The 13,840-nt window shown below is 35.1% G+C and overlaps 1 protein-coding gene across 1 annotated transcript; it reads right to left on the reverse strand.

Annotated features, from left to right (window-relative positions):
- Window positions 1-9,865: 9,865 nt before the first annotated feature.
- has1 (hyaluronan synthase 1) lies at window positions 9,866-12,947 on the reverse strand. Its single transcript, XM_059567048.1, has 4 exons — window positions 12,276-12,947; window positions 11,967-12,192; window positions 11,337-11,469; window positions 9,866-10,650 (listed from the first exon to the last, which is right to left on the reverse strand). Exons 1-4 carry the CDS (start codon window positions 12,939-12,941, stop codon window positions 9,975-9,977), a joined length of 1,701 nt encoding a protein of 566 aa, XP_059423031.1. The 5' UTR covers window positions 12,942-12,947; the 3' UTR covers window positions 9,866-9,974.
- Window positions 12,948-13,840: the final 893 nt, after the last annotated feature.

A 13,840-nucleotide genomic window follows, 5' to 3' on the forward strand; every position in this document is an offset into this window, starting at 1 on the left:
TGCAGACCCTCTGACGCAAGAAAGCGAAAGGAAACAGGGCGGGCAGGCTCTGAATAATTGCAAACATTTGTCAAGGGTAAGGCATCATTTTTGCCATTGGTTGATTACCAGTAACAGAAAGAGGTTTAGATTTTCTCAAGCATAATCACGATGAGTGTTGCATCTTTATATCCATGCCAATCTTTATCTGACCAAATAAAACATGACTAAACAAAACAGAAACCACTGGCTGGAAAATCGCTGGCTGATGTCAGTAGTGACCGTAGTATCAACCTCTCAGTGTTGAATGAGTAAGAATGATACAGGGCAGGTCCATTACTGGAATTTTGCTAATAAAAAAATATATATTTTTTGGCAACTGGAAGAGCTGTGTTAAGCTCAGGTTGGTCATCTGAGTCATTTTCCATAGAATATGCGTTTAAAGTTCTTAAAAGTGTGGTCTGTTTCTCTGAAAATTTTCAAAAATCAAGTCATTTCAATCAGATTCCATGCATTCGGGAGTTTCCCATACCATCCCCATGCAGAAGTTGGTCACTTGAATTTTCTACATTTATCAACAGAATGCTGCTTGGTGTGAAAGTGACTTGTGCTTCATATCTCTACACTATTGACATTGGACCTTTTTCGCCAACAAAATCTCATAAAATTTTTACTACTGACCGCACCTTCGTTTACTGTTCCTCATCAATCCGGTGAATTTTGCTTAAGGACGAAATTATAATAAACTTTTTTATTGGTTTCAAGCTTTTCTTGAAAATTTGTCACATTGACCAACAAAATCCTGATAAGCTTATATGTAACTTACATTATTGAAAGTATTGAACTTAAACAGTGGACCTTTCTTGTCAGCGAAATTTGCCTTTAAACCTACAGAGTTCTTGCTGTAGTTAAGGCATGATGTTTAAAACTCATTAATGACACTAGCTTCTTGCTTCTTTGTGTTTTATCTGTCTTGGAAAAAAATTAATTCTATAGGCTGTTATAGTAGTGGTGGATGAAGTGGATGAAAGCTACACTTAACTACAGATATTTTACCAGAAAATGACTTTGGTAGAAGTTAAGTTCACAGTTTAGAATATTACATGAGAAAAGTTAAGTGTATACAGTATATATATTAGGGGTGGCACGGTTCAACGTTTTCACGGTTTGGTTTGTTTCACGGTTTTAGAGTCACAGTTTTCGGTACAGTTCGGTATGTGCTATGTTTATGGAAAAACTATACTTTCTAATAAAAAAAGAAGAAGAATATTATATCCAACTACAAGCAACATCACAAATGAATAGAATAAAGATAAAAACAATAAACAGTGATTTTCAGTTTTTTTATTTTTTTTGGCAGGTCTAAGTTTTTAGGTACAGAAATTGAATAAAGTAATCAAATGTAAAACAGCATCGCATATTGGACTATATAAATTAAATATAATTATTTATTAAAGTTATAAAAGCTTTTTAATCAAGAGCAGTGAGTGATTTCTTTGTTGTTGCTGTTTCTATTAATATAAAGACTGTCACTTTAAGAGAATACACTGATACAGCAACGTGATCTCATGAGAATATGTGTGTATTTTTACGTTAAATGTGGTTCTACCACACGTACATTTACTTACGTTTTCATGCACATAAAAACGTACAACTTAGACGTATTTATAGCAGTAAAACGTACAAATACTTACGTGTTAGCAGCTAAAAAAACGTAAATAATCTAACGTAAAGTGTGAATTTATATGAATTCCCATGTATTAATATTAAAATCGTGGCTTTAATGATTTAAATCTGTTGTATTTAATTGTCATATCAATAAATGTTTTTATTGAATTTATTGAAAGCAGTTTACTCATCTACTTAATAGGAAATAACATTTCTGTGCATGCTGCAAACCAGATACACAAAAGCACAGCATAAAATTACATATCACATCCATTTTATTTGTTTGCTGTACTCCATATCTTTAGAATCCAGATGTTTGCAAGGAACATATCCATATCAATCGATCTTCATCTTCATTCTCAGCAACAGCGTCCGTCACAGTCAAAGCCCGCGCTCGTTATGATTCGAATTTGAAAATAGCGCCAGTGCGCCACAGGAACGTTACGACATGGTTTACGGCACTAATATCGAACTCTCATTGGTTCTCACATAATTCGTCACAGATTGCGACATGTCGTGTTTCAGTTGATAGACATTTGAAATTAGTACTGTCTGCTGCTGCGCCAGTGCGCCTTCACGGAGAGAAGACAGATTCATAATTTCACGGTTTAATAAATTAAATTCTGCTCTGTACCCTATAAAAACTATTACCTCCAGAGAGGACTGCGACTGGAACTCATTATCATTTGAACTACTTTTGGTACCACTTTTGATATTTTTTCGCAAAAAATAAATGATTAACATTATGTTTGTCTGTTATTTGTTTATTTATAACAGTAACGTTATGTAGTTTTAAGAAATGGTTATGGGTAGGTGTAAGATTAACGTTAGTGGCTCAATATAACGTTTTAATGTTATATTTTTACTAAAATTGTGTTTTATTATGTTTTATTCTTTTAACATTCTGTATAAAATGGGTAGGTTTAGGTTCGGGTGAGGTATAGGGATCTTACATTTATCAAAAAAAAAAATTATAAAAAGGGAAAATATACATAAATATTTAAAAAATTAATCCGATACGCATTGAAAAGCAGCTTCATGAGCAAATTTCTATGGATAACTGACTGGTCAGAGAACACGTTCTATCTGTACATATTTGAGGTTGTTTTTACGTAAATTTCGATACGTATCGAACCTGTTATTACGTCCAGATAATACGTAAATGACACTGTAAATACTTAAAGGCACATACGTATTGGACAGTTTTAATTTACGTCTAAATATGTACGTTTTGATTGTGAGATCAGGCTGGATACAGTGGCCTGCGTTCAGCCGGCTAGGTCTGCTGTAGGATACTTAACAAGAAGGTCATTTTGACATAATTTACTTCAGAGAGATCTTATATTTGCGCGCGATCTGAGACGCGGGTTTGCGCACTTCGGATGAGCGCATGCACAAATCTTCTCACTGCGCACGCGAGCTTGCGTCTTTGGCTCTTAAATGTTTAAACTGACAAAGCTTAAATGAGTTTAGTTTAAATACATATTAACGTGTGCTGTTCAGGTCTCATCTGTGCGCGCCCGCTATCAGCACCCGGATGATGACGGAATAAATGACTGTAATTCACATTGATCAAGAGTGAATGGTTAGTCCAGGTTTTTTTTTCCTAATCCAGAATGCGCATCCATCAACAGAAACATATATTAACTGCTATTTATAGCAAACTATATTACAGATGCTTTGGATTTAAGTTGAACCGCGGTCCCAGTGCGTGTCGAACCGTGTGTGGTGAACCGAACGGTACGGGTTTTTTTGAGCGAACCACCCTAATACCACCCCTAATATATATATATATATATATATATATATATATATATATATATATATATATATATATATATACGTATATACAGGGCCGTATTAAGACATGGGCACTATACCTCAAAAGACCCCCCCCCCCCTTCAGACATAATTAATGTGATTTTTCAAATGTAATTTATTAACTTGTCCAACTAATGTATTTTTCTATAAGTCGCACCTAAGTATAAGTCGCATCAGTCCGAAAAAAAAACGTCATGACAAGGAAAAAAACATATATGGGTCGCACTGGACTGTAAGTCGCATTTATTTAGAACCAAGAACCAAGAGAAAACATTACCGTCTACAGCCGCGAGAGGGCGCTCTATGTTTTCAGTGTAGACTACAGGAGCACTGAGCAGCATAGAGCGCCCTCTCGCGGCTGTAGACGGTAATGTTTTAACTTTAACGTCAATGGTAAACACGGAGAGTGGCAGTCAATCGCTTTCGTGTCATTGTCATCCTGAGCTCATTCTTCACTCGTTTTAAAAAAAACGTTCGATCCCTGGAACATTTGAATTGTAGCGTCCTTGTCTTTCTTTAACTTTATTTTTGCAAAACCACTCAATTGACGTCAGTCCATTTTGATTCATTTTCTGTAGCCGTTAAAAAAATTACACATTGGCACGTACTTGTTGTGGACCAACTCAACTCTGACAGATTGGGGACGGAAGGGGGGGGACTGATAGTGGTCATGTATTCTTTATTTATTTATAATTTATTATTATTATTATTATTATTGTTAAGTTAGTGTTCATAAACAAGTTATGTATCGTCTTTCAAGAATTTCAAGTTAATAATAAAACAATTTACGAAAAATATTTTTAAAGGTTGTGTCATGTGGACCCCCCCTAGTTGTTGTGAATGGTTGGTGCCCCTGGGCACTGGCCCAAGTGCCCTTATGGATAATCCGGCTCTGTATATATATATTAAAAGTATTAAAAGTAGTTAAATGGAAATTAGCAATAAAAAAAGGTTTATAGTTTGAGCAACAAGATTGTGTTTAGTTTTAACTTTCTTCCATTTTGTATCTTTGGGTAAGCACAAGACGCTCTTCATCTGGTACTTATTTCATTCCACCATAAGGAATCTGCATCTGAAGTGTATCACATTTAGATGTATTTAGATGTATTTACACAGTTTAACCTGGAGTTACACATGCATAAATAACTGAATACTGATATTTGATATTATTTAAAATCTGGAAAAAAAAAGTTAGAATGTGAAATTAAAACTGCCAAATGGCAGTCAGTTGATTAATTTAAACTGCTCATTCGTTCAGAAACAAAGCATTTGACTGTGTTAATTATTAAGTCACTAATTTATTAATTCAACCGATACATTTACAAAGCTGGTTCATTCAGTAAGGAAACTCTGTCCTGTGTTGGTTGCTCAGAGATGAAAAAAAGTGCTGTGATCTTTGTTTGGAACTGTTTTCATTGGCAAAATTAAGCGAAAACAGGCAATATTTTGTCTAAAATGTAAGTTACTTGATACTTGATTATTTTATTTTTTATCTTGCCAATATCATTATTTGTGCGATTATCTTTACTTTATTAAATTATATAAATAAAAGACATAAAGAGGTATTTTTGTCTGTATTGCCGCCTGCAGTTTAGAATGCATTGAATTGTGTTAATTCTAAATGTGTTGTGATAGACTTCATCACTTGGGTGCAGTCTCTGTGCCTGTTTTTTTTTTATATACTCGATAATGTCAGATCACACATGGTTAAAACAACACTTACCATATTATCACAGAAGATATGTCTCAAACCCCAGCCTCGACTTCAATGAAAAATTAAATCATTAGCAAAGGTGTTTTTGAGAAGTCTAACTTAGAAGCCCCAGGTCACTGATTTGTCAAATCCACTTTCTTGCAGTCTGTGTTCTTCTGACGTTATTTTGTAGTGAGTAACTAATATGCTTTGAATAAAAGTTACTTTTTCATTAGGAAATGCAATGGAGTAAAATGGAAAGTTGACAGAAATATAAAAACTCAAGTAAAGTATAGTTTCTCACAAAGAATACTTAAGTACTATAACACAGTATTATTAATTCATTACATTACACCACTGCTGTTTAGAAACTCATTCTAGATAACCATAAATAACACTATGGCCTCGCATGTTACAATATAATTTTATGACCTAAAACACAAATGTACTGTAGTTGACAGATGCTTCTCAATAAATTAGAATATCTAAGGAAAAGTTCTTTTCGTTCAGTAATTCAACTTAAATTGTGAAACTCATGCATTAAATAAATTCAGTGCACACAGACTGACATAGTTTAAGTCTTTGGTTCTTTTAATTGTGATGATTTTGGCTCACATTTAACAAAAACCCACTAATCTCAACAAATTAGAATTCTTCTTCTTCAAAAAAAAAAAAAAACATTTAGTGAATTGTTGGCCTTCTAGAAAGTATGTTAATTTACTGAACATGCACTCAATACTTTGTCAGGGCTCCTTTTGCTTTAATTACTGCCTCAATTCGTGTGGCATGGAGGTGATCAGTTTGTGGCACGGCTGAGGTGATGTGGAAGCCCAGGTTTCTTTGACAGTGGCCTTCAGCTCATCTGCATTTTTGGTCTTTTGTTTCTCATCTTCCTCTTGACAATACCCCAAAGATTCTCTCTGGGGTTCAGGTCTGGCGAGTTTGCTGGCCAGTCAAGCACACCAACACCATGGTCATTTAACCAACTTTTGGTGCTTTTGGCAGTGTGGGAAGGTGCCAAATCCTGCTGGAAAATTACATCAGCATCTTCAAAAAGCTGGTCAGCAGAAGGAAGCGTGAAGTACTCCAAGATTTCTTGGTAAACGGGTGCAGTGACTTTGGTTTTTCAATAAACACAATGGACCAACACCAGCAGATGACATTGAACCCCAAATCATCACAGACTGTGGAAACTTAACACTGGACTTCAAGCAACTTGGGCTATGAGCTTCTCCACCCTTCCTCCAGACTCTAGAACCTTGGTTTCCAAATGAAATACAAAACTTGCTCTCATCTGAAAAAAGGACTTTGGACCAATGGCAACAGTCCATTTCGTCTCCTTAGCCCAAGTAAGATGCCTCTGACATTGTCTGTGGTACAGGAGTGGCTTAACAAGAGGAATACGACAACTGTAGCCAAATTTCTTGACACGTCTGTGTGTGGTGGCTCTTGATGCCTTGACCCCAGCCTCATTCCATTCCTTGTGAAGTTCTCTAAAATTCTTGAATCCATTTTGCTTGACAATCCTCATAAAGCTGCGGTTCTCTCGGTTAGTTGTGCATCTTTTTCTTCCACACTTTTTCCTTACACTCAACTTTCTGTTAACATGCTTGGATACAGCACTCTGTGAACAGCCAGCTTATTGGCAATGAATTTTTGTGACTTACACTCTTTGTGAAGGGTGTCAATGATTGTCAGAGACCATTTTGAAGGCTCAGGAAACCTTTGCAGATGTTTTGAGTGGATTTGCTGATTGGCATGTCATTATATGCTAATTTGTTGAGATCGTGAACTGGTGGGTTTTTGTTTAATGTGAGCCAAAGTCATCACAATTAAAAGAACCAAAGACTTAGACTACTTCAGTCTGTGTGCATTGAATTTATTTAATACATGAGTTTCACAATTTGAGTTGATTTACTGAAATAAAGGAACTTCTCCTCGACATTCTAATTTATTGAGAAGCACCTGTATATTTGCAGGGCATGTTCCTACAATGATAAATGGTTTATTAAGTGACTGGGATAATTATTTACTAAACCTTGATAATTATGACATTAGGGGGTCATTGTCTGCGATTACATCATGCATTTTGACGTGGCTAATAAGCTCCACCCACTTTAAAGTGAAATCATTGAAGTGCAAGTCTGATATTTTTATGAAATCATGTACACAAGTGATGGAAATGTTATTGTAATCATTTTTTCGACCCAGCTATTGTGCAAACATTGTAAACCCCATATAATAGATTAGAATATAATAGAAAATAAATCAACTTTAGTTTGACTTGATGAGACTCACAGTCAACATTTTCTCAATCACTTCCTTTAATTGACCAATTATCTTTTGTTAAATTGTTAATTTTTTTGGACTTTTTGTTAACAATTTCCTTAACTACCTTTCTAGGCCTTGAATGTGGTAGTTGCATTGCTGTTTATGCAGCATCAGAAATCTTTCAGATTTCATTAAAAATGCCTTAATTCTTGTTATGAAATAAATTAAGGTCTTATGTGTTTGTGAGGACACGACTCGAGGGTGAGTAATTAATGATTGATCTCTGGATGAACTATCCCTTTAATACCTCTGAATCTTACTGTCCTTGTTCTTAATTTCTCAAACATATGATTTAATATTCAGAATGTTTTTATTTCTGTCATGATTAAACATTTTTATTACATTTCAGTGAAGGTCAACTCTAATCACATTGCACAGCAGATGTTTCATGAACATAAAAACATAAAATTCTTTTTTACATCCTAAAAGAAGTGCTGCCTTTTGAAAACAAACCAAATAGTCATAAACCTTAAACTTTTGAGGTAATACTCTTCACAACAGATTCTCTGTTTTCATGCAATAATTTTGTACATAATATACAAAAAATTATTCTTGAGTCATTCTTAAGATAATCTTCTTAGTCTACTAAACTTTAATATTTTGGGACACCATGAATATGAACTAAAAATACTGTATCTGTATTTAAAAAAAAAAAAAAGTACTATGAGTGGTATCTAAATCAATTTTTAAAATACAGAGATAGTGTGTTAAAGGCACATTTTAGGCACATTTACACGGTGTCCCAAAATTGCACAGTTTAGTACACTTAGAATATTATCTTAAGAAATACTAAAGAATAATTTTTAGTATATTAAGAACAAAATTATTGCATGAAAAAGAGCACTTTAAGTACATTATGGAAGTACACTTTTTCTCTCCTGATATTATGTAGTTATTGCTCATATAGTTTTATAGAGATCATTACTCAGCCTTTTCCTTGTTTCTGGCCGCTTGTTTTTGTTGATGGTTTTAATTCTCAACCTCCTATATAATTGGTGTCAACCTTGGTTGCCTTTGGTAACAGTCTAAACATGGTACAAAACAAACTTTCTTTATGACATTATTTGCATGAAGCAATTACCCCCAAATGACTCCCACCCTGTTTTGATTTAGTGTTCATGTGTGACAAGATGCTGTAAACCACACAAAAGGTTAAATCATTTAGTTTGGGTTGAACATGCATATATTATCCCACAGGTCAATTATGGCCAACCATAACATATTTGTGGTCTGTTATCCTACAGTGTTATTGATTTAGCTGTAAATGACACACAAACTTGTCACTGCTGGTCTGGATGTACAAATGTCAGGGAATCCTCCCTTAAACTGTATATTGTTCAAAGATTGTGAAACTGTCTTCAGTGTTGCACCCTAGTCCACGTATACACTTTGCATATAAAATGCTGTTTAAAAAATGTAGGTAAATTAATCAGTTTTGTTTTTCATTTGATATTTTTAACACATTAAACGCATAATTTAAAGTATGACAATTTTTTTTGACAAATGTCCCATTTTTTCCTCCAAACTAGATCTGCATTTTAAATGCTGCGGTCATTCCAGCAGTGCAAAATATGAAATATTTACTTTTATATACATATTACATCTAGTTATTTTAATCTGATAATAATCCATGGTAGAATTGTTTTGTCAAACAGCGATGTTTGAAATAAATTCAGCACATTTTCCTTTTAAAATAATTTATTTAATCTCTAGTATTGTTTAAACTTAAAACATTTGTAAATTCACATTTACACAATATTCCTGCCAAAATAACTGATCAATAAATATACATACTGAACATATTCTATTAAAGTGCTTAAAGACAACATAAAAATACAATTTGTCACATTACATCAGAAAAGATTAACAAGTACAAAAATAAAATAAAATAAATAAAAACATTTGGAAATACCTGCACAATTGTTTGTCATGAAATATTTGTCATATTTTTCTTAGCAGTCATTCTGAAAATAACAAATCCCAAATTATCACGAAAATCACATGATCAGTGCTGCTCACTGTGTAGTATATTTTTATCTGTGTTCTATAAATAATGTGTAACAGGATGTCTTAGTGTTTCAACAATCAAACAATATCACTTCACTAAGCTCAGTGATGTACAGCAATGTTCAAATTCCCTCAATAATAAACATTTTCTATTATTTGGGGTCAATACTATATTTTATCAATTTAACGTACAGCATCAATGTTGACTCTATGATTGCCTTTTGCACATTTCATATAGTCATTATATTTCATAAAGGCTGGTTGCTTCCACATCATTTCTGATCTCTGAATACTTATAGGCATCATAAATGGCATAAAATATGTGCAATACCAAAACAACAACAACAACAAATAAACAAACAAACAAAAAACAGTTTAAAAAGTCTATAAATAAAATTGCATGTAAACCATTTAAAAATAAAAAATATAAAATGTGCAAGTGTTCCTAAATAATTAATGTGCCCAAATATTAGTCCTATACATTCACAGTGTAACTCTGTGAACGTTTTCGGAATAATCTCCGAAACCACATCCAATAGAGGCAGAGCATTACAAGCCAGTAGCACACATAAGCTGCGGCTCCAAATATCAAAAACTTGATTTCCTCTTTCTTTCCATCTGTTGTCCAAGTCTTAATGCTTTCCTTGTAGATCGTGTACCCCAGGCCTCCCAACAAGATGGCCGCCCACACTGATAGAGGTGCCAGGGGGATATAGTTCCCCACCATCTTACGACGGCCCGATGTCCCCCAGCTGCTTTTGTTCATGGTGATAATGGCAAAGTATTTGGCAGGCAGGAGGCTGGTCATATAGAGAGCAGAGTATAAGGACATGAAGAGCATCACTGCATTTTGTCGTAGGATGCAGGCATAGGCTGCCTTTACCAGACCAATCAACTGGATGCAGCACAAGACCCACAAAATGTCCCACAGAGTGCCTGTCCAGAAGAGTTTGATAATGGTGGCAGTGACAAAAAAAGGAAAGATGCCTGAGACAATGGATTCGTAGGTCATCCACAAGTGATGCTTGTGCCACCACATAGCATTATACAGCCATTCACGAAAGTAGGATTTGGTCCAACGCGTCTGCTGGTTGAGCCAGCGCAGAAACTGAGCGGGAGTCTCCGTGTAGCACTTAGAACGGGCAGTGTACCTTAAAGAAACAGAAACTCAGTTAAAACATTCCTGTTTGAAATTAATTCATTGTCATTTGATTATTTACCATTATTTGACCGATTGGTTCCAGCTTCCATTACCATTACAGAGCACATCATTATCAGAACGATTTTGCAAAATTTTTGTCTATTATTTATGCATTTATCAGAAAGACGTCAGCTGAACAAACAGTCACAGCCTCGTTTTCCTTCCTGTTAAAAATTAAACATAGCGTAGATCATTTTACATTTCAGCTAATTTCGTACAATTTTGTATGATCTGCTTATATCCTGCTGGTTAGGTATGGGGTGGACCTTCAACAACATATGTTTCTGTATGAATCACATCATACAAATGAATAAAACTCACTTCATGAAAATTATATGATCACTTATACTGACAAAGAGATCAGGTTGATCATACAGAGAAGTAAAGTTCGCAGAATAGCTACAAAGAACCATTTTTGATGAAGCATCAGTTTGAATTAAAATTTGTATAAACTATAATATTGATATTATTTAGCACCCTCATCATATCACTACAGATGATCCTATTTTACTGAGCTGGGAATGGTTTGTAATTGTAATGTGCCAAACATTGCTCAAGTTGAACCATTCTGCCAAAAGATGGACAACTGCTCATGTATTTAGCTTGTGAATAATCAATTGTGAATCAACTACTTACTTTGTAGCATAGCCCATGCTTAGCATTCGATTGGTGAGATGCCGGTCATCCCCGAAAGTACAGTGGGTACCAAGAAACGTCTGGTTGTACCAGGATTCCAGGAACTGCTGCAGCAGGTCATTCCTATAAAGACCTGAAGAAAAGACCATGAAACTCAGTTATTCCTACAGACAAAATATGAGCCAGCTAGAGTAGATCAGAAGAGAACTGAGCAACCCCACGCTTTCAACAACATTTTAATCAGTGTTTCTCAACAACGGTGTTCTGAGTGAACCAAAGACTTAAATACTTGGGGGAAAAAAACACGTTTTTATATTTTATCCATCTTGAATTAATTAGACTGAATAAAAAGAAAAATGGTTTTGCATGCTAAAATGTAACTGAACGATTTAGTTTGCTACAACAATGCCTAAATATTGTTTGGCTGTTGATTAATATTATCCAATAGCCTGTAGTGACATCCGTTGGAAAGTAATTTTGTTTCAGAGGCAATGCAAGTTATTGGATTAAAGATTATGAAGACAAATTTTCTTTATTTGAACTAAGCTACACAGATGACTCATTCAATATAAGACTAGAAATAAGCATTTAGTACATAGGCTCAATTACGTCAAAGAGTTTCTGTGTTACCTAAGGGGCCGCTGATGCAGGAGACACAGTCAAAGAAGGACTGGCAGGACCTCTCAATGTTAAACGCCATCCAGTAGCGCAGGCTACTCATGAAGCTGATATAAGAGTCTTTAAGGTTAAGGATCATCACATCGCCTCCCACGGCGCCGTATTTCTGGTTGCTCTCCAGCACCTTGCAGAGCTCCACTGTAGCCAGAGGGTCTAATTTTGTGTCTGAGTCACACACCTGATTAAACAGCAGAATAAAAAGATTTCTTAAAGTATTTTGTACACATACACATTTAATGCTCAAACTTAAAAATCACTAACCTGTATATAATCCACAGAAGATCCTAGTGCCTTGAATGCTGTATACATCACTTCCCTCTTTCCTCCCCATTTTTGCATGATGCACACACACTTCTTAGTCCTGATGAGTTCTTCAACCTCTAAGCGCTGAGGGTCTTCAAACACTACTTCATCTTCTGCTGCATCATTTTTTTGCCCAGTGGGCTTCCAAGAATGGTAGTTGTTCTGCCATATACAACAGCCAGGATCCTGGTCTGCAAAGACTTCCCTGAACATCTCCATCATGTAGAGGTCATCTTCTGAGTTCCCGTCCACCACCATGACAATGCGTAGCAGCTCCGATGGATACTGCAGGTTCCGTACTGACTGAAGGCACTCGCGGAGATAAGCAGGGTCCTCCTGATAGGCTGATATAGTAAAGCCAATGGTTTTTGTGTAAGAGCATGGTTTGCGTCTTGCATTCATGCGCCGATGCTCCACAAAAGCAAAAAAGCTCTGAATTAGGACGTGAAAGCTGAGAAGCACCCCATAGAAACCAAAGGTGATGATGTTATATGGAGATGAGGCTATCTGGAAACCATCGATGTATGCCCATAACATCACACCAAGTACCAGGAGAGCAAAGAGAAATGTGAGAATGGCTCGGACCAAAGAACCAAATTTCTTCAATAGTGGTTTGATGTCCATTTTTTATGAAAATGCTAGAAATATTAGGGGGAAAGTAGTAAAAAAAAACAATACTTTTGTATTAAATTCTCAGTGATGCTATAGTCCAAATATCAACCAACGTATGTAACGTGTATATTATGTATTATATATATATATATATATATATATATATATATATATATATATATATATATATATATATATATATATATATATATATATATATATATGTATGTATAATATATGAAAGCAAAAAATGTCAAATAAATGTATACATTTAAATAGTATAGAGCTGATTTCAACATACCTATTCAATTGGACAAATCTTTACCCAGGTTTATTCACTCCTTCTTTGACCTGCTCTCCTCCTGAACTAACTGTTCATTCAGGACCTAAAAACTTATAGTCTGGCTCTGAGCACAGGAAACATCCTTCTGCAGATGTGTAATGAGCTGTAAATGGGGCTGAGCTCAGATCACGCCCCACTCAAAGGACCTCCATCCATGACTCATATGCTCTACGTCAAGACTCGCTACTCCTCTTTCTAAATTTCAGATGTTCTGGGTGTTAGTGTTGGGTCAGTACATATAACACAGATGATGAGTGACTGTCATCAGTTTTGGTCATTATGGATTTTATTCCTCTGTTAAAGGTCAATCTATTTTACAGAATAGTCATGTTTCAAAAGGTGTGCACATCTGATAATTAATCTAATCTGATCACACACGTTTTTGCACTTTATATTTAAAGATGAAAATTAAATCGGAAAATCATTGGTACCTTTATTTTAATGGATTTTTATGCCTTGAAAAGGCCAACTTCTTTATATTTTGTACGTATATTTGGTGAAAAATTGTGGAAGGGACTACTCCTCATGATCTTCTCATTGTATGTATACCACACACACACATACATAC

The sequence above is a fragment of the Carassius carassius genome, chromosome 15 (genome assembly GCF_963082965.1).
Source record: "Carassius carassius chromosome 15, fCarCar2.1, whole genome shotgun sequence".
Lineage (NCBI taxonomy): Eukaryota > Metazoa > Chordata > Actinopteri > Cypriniformes > Cyprinidae > Carassius > Carassius carassius.